General features: G+C 37.7%; 1 protein-coding gene across 1 annotated transcript; it reads left to right on the forward strand.

Annotated features, from left to right (window-relative positions):
- The first annotated feature begins 7,680 nt into the window (after window positions 1-7,680).
- On the forward strand, window positions 7,681-8,949 carry LOC128553780 (piggyBac transposable element-derived protein 4-like). Its single transcript, XM_053534957.1, has one exon. The coding sequence runs from the start codon at window positions 7,681-7,683 to the stop codon at window positions 8,947-8,949; it is 1,269 nt and encodes a 422-aa protein (XP_053390932.1).
- Window positions 8,950-9,361: the final 412 nt, after the last annotated feature.

Here is a 9,361-nt window from a genome sequence, read left to right on the forward strand (position 1 = left end):
ACGCTTTAATGTAGGAAATATTACTCCATTCTACATGTTTTAGTTGATCTATGAAATATGCATTTCTTAATTATGTCTCCCCCCCTCTGGGGGAGACATATTGTTTTTGCCCTGTCGTACTTACGTACGTCACACTTCATTTCCGAGGAATAACTGGAGAACCATTTGACCTAGAACCTTCAAACGTCTTAGGGTTGTAGGGCTGCTGGAGTAGACGACCCCTATTATTTTTGGGGTCACTCCGTCAAAGGTCAAGGTCACAGGGGCCTGAAAATTGAAAACCATTTCCGATCAATAACTAGAGCACCACTTGACCCAGAATGTTGAAACTTCATAGGATGATTGATCATGAAGAGTAGATGATCTATGGGCGGCGGTTACCGCCAAAATTAGGAAATATACAATCCATTCATAAACAAGTCAGTCAATGCAATACATTTCAATGTCGTCTAGTTCAAAACTCCATCCCATCAAATATATTTACACTCAATGCATTGTATTTTGAAACCATTTAATACAAAACTTCATTCCATCCATTTAAACATGGAACGATGCATTGAAAAACTTGTTGCGATGCACCGTAATATGAAATCATCCAATAAAACATGAAACCATGCAGCTCAATGTGAAGCCGTTTAACACAACATGAGTACGTGCATTGTAAGATGAAATGATTCATTACAACTTGACGCTGTCTTATGCATATTGACACTGCTTTGTGTAATTGAGAGCGGTGTATTAAAACTTGATGCCATGCAGTCCAATGTGAAGACGTTTAACGCAACATGAGATCGTGCAGTGTAAAGTGAAACGATTCATTAAAGTTTGGCGCCGTCTAATGCATACTGAAACCATGTCGTGTGATTTGGAGCGGCGTATCAAAATTTGATGCCATGCAGCCAAATGTGAAACCGTTTAAAGAAACACCAGTACGTGCATTGTAAAAGGTTAATAAGACTATCAGTTCATAGGTTTGACCTTTCATAAATATTGATTCCGGATCAGTTTTACAATACGTTTCTTCTGTTGCCTTAACGTATGTTAGGGTTTCACCTGGCAGCTAGGTATAACATGGGGCTAAGAGTGAGTTTAGGTGCACTATAAACCGCTTTAAACTCCTCAGTGGTGGTTTTGCCACTAACTGTTCCAAGGCGGTGCCCCACTGTGTTCCTGTATTTGTTTGTTTTGTCCTTGTATGTTTATTTTGTTTGTATGTGTGGTGTGTGAGTGTTGTTCGTGTGTGCCTTTTGGGAGGCTGTGTATTTGGAACGTGGTTTTCCCTGTTGGATATTCTTCCTTGTATTTACATAAAAACATATTGAAATTTATCCTAAAACCGACCTTGTGGTAAAAATCTAACATTTAATTTTAAACATTTCCTGCGATTTATCTGAATATTTAAAGCGACCTTATTTCGTGAAACATGTTTCTTCTCAGTTAAAGCTTTGTAAGAAGTATGCTTCGTGAAACAGACTCAGTAAAAGAAAAAAATAATGACAAAATTGAGTTAATGTTTATGCTTTTAGATAGTATATCAAACTTACAATTACTTCACAATTTTTTGTTGTTGTTGTTTTTCGGGGTCGGGATGAGGGGGTGTGTGAGGGGGTGGGGGGGGGGGGGGGTTGTTTGATTGTTTTTCGTTTAACGCCGTTTTTCAGCAGTATTTCAGTTATGTAACGACAGACAGTTAACCTAACCAGTGTTCTTGGATTCTGTACCAGTACACACCTGTTCTCAGCAGGTAACTGCCAACTTCCCTACATGAATCCAACACCTATTATGTATATTATAGGTCTTTGATGAATCTGAGGACGAATGATGTTAGACACAATGTCTTTTATCAAATCGTCACAGAGAACATAGCCAAGCCCGGGCATTGGACTCGCGACCCCAAGATCCGTACATCTGTGCTCACCCTAACTGAGCTAAGCGAGCAGGTTAGAGGTGGAGAGCGGGAGGGGAGTGGCGCCGGAGAATCGTAAGCCGTTTTAAACAGGTCTTCATTGAAGTTGGACAGTCAGTTTCCTTGATTTCATACTAGTATTAACTTTATACCCACAAGTATCTGCTACGTTCGGATCCCCAAACAGGTCGTATGAAATCCAGGAAACTGACTTTCCAATTTAAATGAAATATTGTTTAAAAACGGAAAAGGATCCTGTCCAACCAAAACAAAAAAAAAAAAAAACCCAAAAAAAGCCTACTTCTGATTAAGCTTCACCTAAGAAGAAAGATGTTTCACGAAAGTAAGGTCCCTTTTAATATTCAGATAAATCGCAGGAACAGTTTAAAATTAAACGTAAGAACAGTACTACAAAGTTGGTTTTAGGACAAATTTCAAGATGTGTTTTTTTTATAAAACTGATCCATAATCTAAAACAGGTCAAACTCGTGTTTCATTAAACGGTTTCACATTTGGCTGCATGGCATCAAATTTTGATACGCCGCTCCAAATCACACGACATGGTTTCAGTATGCATTAGACGGCGCCAAACTTTAATGAATCGTTTCACTTCACACTGCACGAACTCATGTTGCGTTAAATGTCTTCACATTGGACTGCATGGCATCAAGTTTTAATACACCGCTTTCAATTACACAAAGCAGTGTCAATATGCATTAAACAGCGTCAAGTTGTAATTAATCATTTCATTTTACACTGCACGTACTCAAGTTGCGTTAAACGGGTTCACTTTGAGCTGCATGGTGTCATGTTTAGTTGGATGATTTCATATTACGGTGCATCGCAACAAGTTTTTCAATGCATCGTTCCATGTTTAAATGGATGGAATGAAGTTTTGTATTAAATGGTTTTAAAATACAATGCAATGAGTGTAAATATATTTGGTGGGATGGAGTTTTGAACTAGACGACATTGAAATGCACTGCACTGACTGACTTGTTTATGGGTGGGTTGTATATTTACTAATTTTGGCGGTAACCGCCGCCCAAAATGATCCCTGTTGATTTTGGGGTCACTCCATCAAAGGTCAAGGTCACGGGGGCCTGAACATTGAAAACCATTTCCGACCAATAGCTAGAGAACCACTTGACCCAGAATGTTGAAACTTCATAGGATGATTGTACATGCGAAGTAGATGATCCCTATTGATTTTGGGGTCACTCCGTTAAAGGTCAAGGACACAGGGGGTTGAACATTGAAAACCATTTTCGGTCAGTAACTTGAGAACCACTTGACCCAGAATGTTGAAACTTAACAGGATGATTGATCATGCAGAGTAGATGACCCCTAACGATTTTGGGGTCACTTTATTAAAGGTCAATGTCACAGGGGCCCGAACATTGAAAACCATTTCCGGTCAGTAACTTGAGAACCGCTTGACCCAGAATGATGACACTTCATAGAATGATTGGTCATGCAGAGTAGATGACCCCAAACGATTTTAGGGTCACTCTGTTAAAGGTCAAGGTCACAGGGGCCTGAACATGGAAAACCATTTCCAATCAATAACTTGAGAACCTCTCGACCCAGAATGTTGAAACTTCATAGGATGATTGTTCATGCAGAGTAAATGACCCCTATTGTTTTTGGGGTCACTCCGTTAGAGGTCAAGCTCATAGGGGCCTGAACATTGATAACCAGTTCCGATCAATAACTTGAGAACCACTTGACCTAGAATGTTGACACTTCATAGGATGATTGAACATGCAGATTAGATGACCCCTATTGATTTTGGGGTCAGTCTATTAAAGGTCAAGGTCGCAGTGGCCTGTTCATGTAAAATCATTTTTTGGAAATAACTTGAGAACCACTTGACCTATGTTGAAACTTAATAGGATGATTGGACATGCAGAGTAGATGACCCCTATTTATTTTGAGGTCACTTGATCAAAGGTCAAGGTCACAGGAGCCTGAACAGTGACTTCAGAACCACTAGGCCAAGAGTGTTGAAATTTAGCGGGATGACTGGACATGCCAAGTAGATGATCCCTATTGCAGCCAACCATCAGAGTCTCTTTGACTCCTATTGACTTCTTGCCTATAGGACTTTGCATTGGGGGAGACATCCGCTTTTTTACAAAAGCATTTTCTAGTTCTGAAAGTTATTGTTTTGAGCAAAAAAACTATATTATCCTTTCATGTATAACATAACTTTTAGCTCAACTGGTCACATTCCTTGACTACTACTATATCGAAATACTTTACTAGAGCTTTCGCAAATGTAATTCATGCCTTCACATGGACTTCGTTGACAACACAGGACCATGATCCAGGAAATTGAAGAGCAATTAACACAAAAACCTTTATGCACAACTAGGTATAAATATTGATCATTGCTTGGTAGCCTAAACAGGTACTATTTATAAAGGATCAGTCGATTAAAGTGCAATTGACGATTCAATGCGAATTGGTGATTATGGTATCATGTACATTGGATATAGAACACCAGTTTTCCATTGAAAATGTTTATAACATTTTAGAATATACAGATGTTGATTTATAATTTCGAAATTCGAAAAAATGCACTTTGTATAATATATTTTTTACATCTAAGTTACAAAAATAAGCGCATAATTAATGCTGTTTAAAATTTAATTTACTATTCTGGTGTTGTATATTGTCTAAACGTATTCCAAAAAGTAATCCTAAATCTGTAACACACCAGGAAGTAGCACCCCACAACTGTAACATATCCTGCTAAACTGTAACATTTTATAAAACCACGAAAAATTAGACACACAGTAACTTTTCTACCTCGTATTATAAGTGCATGCCTGAAGAGGATTTTTATCGATGCAAATGAGCATAAAATATGGTTGAAGTATCTTTTAATCAATTATATCAAAATTTCGAATTCTGTCATAAAACTCTTGATAGACTTCAATATACCGTGTTTCACATGTTAAGCCATGTCTCATATAACGTAAATACCATTGATCTAGAAATACAATATATATTTTTGCAAAAAAGAGATAAATCTTTACCATTTCTTTGGCAAACAAACCACCGCCAGCGATTATTATCCTCCATATGCTGTAACTTTATCCAGGAAAACTGTAGCATCAGCATTCTAAATCTGTAACATGATATCCTTCACAACCGAGTCTCGTGTAACAGGTCCTCCCCCGTGAACGTAAGAATGAACAATTGAAACTTCAGAATGAAATTCCTGTTTAAGAACAAGAAATTGACAGTCTTAAGGCTACAGTAACACATTCTCAAAGTCCATTTATGGATGAAAATCGGATTAGATGGACAACACGCTCTAGAAGTTTGACTTTACTTTCCTTACCAATATCGATGTTGATAAGAAAGTATGTATTATACATGTAATGTGCCTTTCATTTCTTTAGATGAAATTCCAATTTATAATAACTTACTTTGTGTAAATTTTTGTTTATCAATTACATCATTGACTTTAGAGTTTTGGATATCCTTAGATCAATCTATGCACAGAATTGGAAACAATCTGAATTTATATGAATTTCTTTCTTTATTTGGAAAGGCCTAGACGGGGGTGGGGACGGGGACGGACACGCACTACAACCCCCTTTTCAATTCGACCAGGGATGAAAAGATACCTCCTTTTATCTTTATCATATTTATATCATTTTTTTATAACATGGATAATTATCACAAATCCTCCCATATTTTAACAGAATTATGATAAATTAGCAAAATATAAGATTATTTGTCTAAATTTAACCACAGAGATTGAATTTAAAAAAGTTTCATGCAAAGTAATATGGGAGCAGAAAAGAAAAACAACAAGACGAGCAGTTTAAGGGTAATAGATGGACGCATTACATGCAAGCGGTTTCAATGTTCAGCATATCTTCAGGCAGTTACTTTTGAAATAATGCAATAACGTAACGTCTTAACAATAAAATAAAGGAAACGTCGTAAATAGACGTTGCGATAAACTTCACAGTGACGCTCATGAAAATATGCAAAATGCATCTGATAAACAGCCATATGCATATAATCAAAACTTCTGAAGCGGGTAAAAACAGCTATATACTATACCATTAAAAATATGGAGATTATAGCATTTACTATAACTCAGTTTTGTTATAAACAGTAGTTAAGGATTACAATTTTAATATTCAATTAAAATGTAGTAATATAATGGAAATCTATGCTAGATTTTGGTTAAATAAAATTGTACTCAATCTACTCACAAGTTGTTTATGAAAAGAGTGATATATATCCAGTTACATAAATAAAGGGAGGTAATAAAATGTTTAAAAACTACTGTTGTTTAGGCTAGAGCTGAATGAATATTTAAATATACCAAGTGTTTCTTGCATTAAAATTACATAAAAATTGATTACATTAATTCAATAACAAATTATACGATTTGTATTCTCATTTTTAAGATAAGCATATATAAATTGAGATTCCAATTGTTATTCAATATCAAATTTGTGTAAGACCGTCTAGCGAGCGGACTTGAAATATGCAGATGAAATGTGCATATAATCATTAACACGAAAATAAACCTCCGTTACAAGTGTTGATACAGGTTACAACCATGTTGGCTGTGTTCTTATATAGAGGGAATGTATTAAATTTTTCGCCAGAGCATAGACGGATGTGCTTATTCTTTATTATTGATCTATCTTTGGAACGCCAACTTATCTAATTAGGAAGAGCACAGACCTACGGGTGGCAGGGTCGCGAGTTAGATCCTTTAATTGTGCGAGGCGTATGTTCTCTGTGACGATTTGACATAGTGTCTGAAATCGTTCGCACTCCACCTCTGATTCATGTGGGAGAGATGTCAGTTACTTGCTTTGTTTGTTTGTTTGTTTTGGGTTTAACGCCGTTTTTCAACAGTATTTCAGTTATGTAACGGCGGGCAGTTAACCTAACCAGTTTTCCTGGATTCTGTACCAGTACAAACCTGTTCTCCGCAAGTAACTGCCAACTTCCCCACATAATGATCAGAGGTGGAGGACTAATAATTTCAGGCACAATGTCGTTTATCAAATAGTCACGGAGAACATACGCCCCGCCCGAGGATCGAACTCGCGACCCCGCGATCCGTAGACCAACGCTCTTACCTACTGAGCTAAGCGGGCGGGTTGTCAGTTACTTGCGGCGAACAGGTTTAGAATAACTGTCCTCCGTTACATAACCGAAATACCGCTGTAAAAACGGCGTTGAGACCCAAAAGAAACAAATTATCCATCTTTATTACTTTTGTCGTAAATTTAAAGATACTATTGGCATATTTTCTATAATATGTGAACTATAATTTTGCTTTAAAATGATGAAAAAAAGTATCAAAAAATTAATATGGCGTCAAAACCGTATTACGAATCAAGTGCGAACATATATCTTGCAATGCTCTGTTTATCATGTGATCCAAAATAAATTATATTTTCTCTCGATTAACTCATTCAGGCCTAATCCCTTGAAAATCCGTGATATGAGATAAGCACTCCAAGTCGGATCCCTTATTAATGCGTGATGATAACGATATAGCGTAAGTCGGGTCCCGTATTAATGCGTGATCAACCCCTTGTTAAAAAACGTTTGATTGGTTTAAAATTATAAACACAAAGGGCTTTCCCAAATATTTAGCCAATCAGATAAAAGCTTTAACTTCGCAATGATGTTAAAAATATTTTGATTGGACAAGTATAATCTGTTTTATTCTTATGTAAATGCGGGAGTTTCAAAACGAAAGAAAAACAAAAATTGTAAACATGGCGAGCTTTCATGACAATGATTTTTCGGATATAGACGACACAGAAATGGAATATATGATGGGATTTAATGAAACCGTGAATGATTCAGATATTTCTATGTCTAGTGACGATGATTCTGACGACGATGTGCCTTTAGTTGACTTAATTCAGCGACAGAATGTGAACCGACGTGACGAGGAAGTGGGTGGGGTACAAGAATGGAGTGCAAATTTTAGACCGATAAATGTTAACGTTTTCAGTGGAAATCCGGGACCTTCCGTGATTATGGATGTAAATAAAACTGAAATGGATTTTTTTAATTTATTATTCACACCCCAGATGATTCAACAAATCGTGGATGAGACCAACAAATATGCAACAAAAAAGCAGCTGGAGAAACCTGATGATAAATGGAGGAACGTTACATTTAGTGAAATAAGAGCCTATCTTGGATTTCAGATTGTGATGGGGATTATTGCAGCACCAAATTTGGATATGTACTGGAGTAGTGATCCTATGTTTAGTCCATGTGGAATAAAAGAGAGAATGACACGCGATCGGTATGATAAAATCAGTAAGTACTTCCACGTAGCTGACACATCATGCAATCCGGCACGCGGACAACCAGGCCATGACAAACTTTCACATGTTCGACCGATTCTTGAAGCTGTGCGTGTAAATTTGATGGCCAATTATAAACCGCACCGTGAAACGACAGTTGATGAGGCTATGATTGGATATACCGGTCGCTTAGGATTCAAACAATATGTGCCAATGAAGCCGATTAAACGAGGGATCAAAGTGTGGGTAAGGGCGGACCCTCACAATGGATATGTGAATGACATTCAAGTGTATTTAGGTAAGGAGAACCGTGATGGAGACAAGGGTTTAGGGGAACGAGTTGTGATGGATTTAGTAACACCAATTTTGAATCGCGGACATCATGTGTATTGTGACAAATATTTCACTACGGTAGGACTATTCGAGGAATTACAACAGCAAGGCACTTACGCGTGTGGAACATTTAGATCCAACAGAGGAGGAATTCCGGACGAAATAAAACAGCAGAAGCTGAAGGAACAAGGGACATCTATCACGATGCAGAAAGGAAACATGGTTGCGACAGCTTGGAGGGACAAGAAGACCGTATTCATTTTATCTACAAACTTCGATCCAACAACGCCGAGGACAACAGTTCAACGAAGGCAGAAAGAAAGACGGAAGTCAGAAAGATGTTTCTTGCCCGGAGTCCGTACGAAATTACACAAAGTACATGAACGGTGTTGACCATGCGGATCAGCTACGGGCAATGTACAGTCTAGCGCGCAAGTCAGCCAAGTGGTGGAAATATCTTTTCTGGTTTTTAGTTGATCTTGCCATAGTTGGAGCCTATATTCTGATGAAGGAATCACCAAATCACCAACAGAAGACAAGAACAGGAAAACCTAAGCCACTGACACAACTGAATTTTCGAAAGAAACTCGCGAAGCAGCTAATTGGGGACTTTATGCAGAAAAGGAAACGCGACGTGCTCAAGGAAAATATTCAGCTACAAGGCAGGATATGCTGGCCGGCTAATTTGGGAAAAAGGCGAACCTGTAAGATGTGTTCAAAAAATGGAAAGCGACGCGAAACACAGTATGGTTGTGAAGGATGCGGAGTGAATCTTTGTGTTGAGTGCTATAAGCCGTACCACGTT

This window comes from Mercenaria mercenaria, unplaced genomic scaffold (genome assembly GCF_021730395.1).
Source record: "Mercenaria mercenaria strain notata unplaced genomic scaffold, MADL_Memer_1 contig_4313, whole genome shotgun sequence".
Taxonomy (NCBI): Eukaryota; Metazoa; Mollusca; class Bivalvia; order Venerida; family Veneridae; genus Mercenaria; species Mercenaria mercenaria.

Bases quoted from the DNA above. Each gene is read 5' to 3' on its own strand.
- LOC128553780 (XM_053534957.1), top strand. From the start codon at position 7,681: ATGGCGAGCTTTCATGACAATGATTTTTCGGATATAGACGACACAGAA.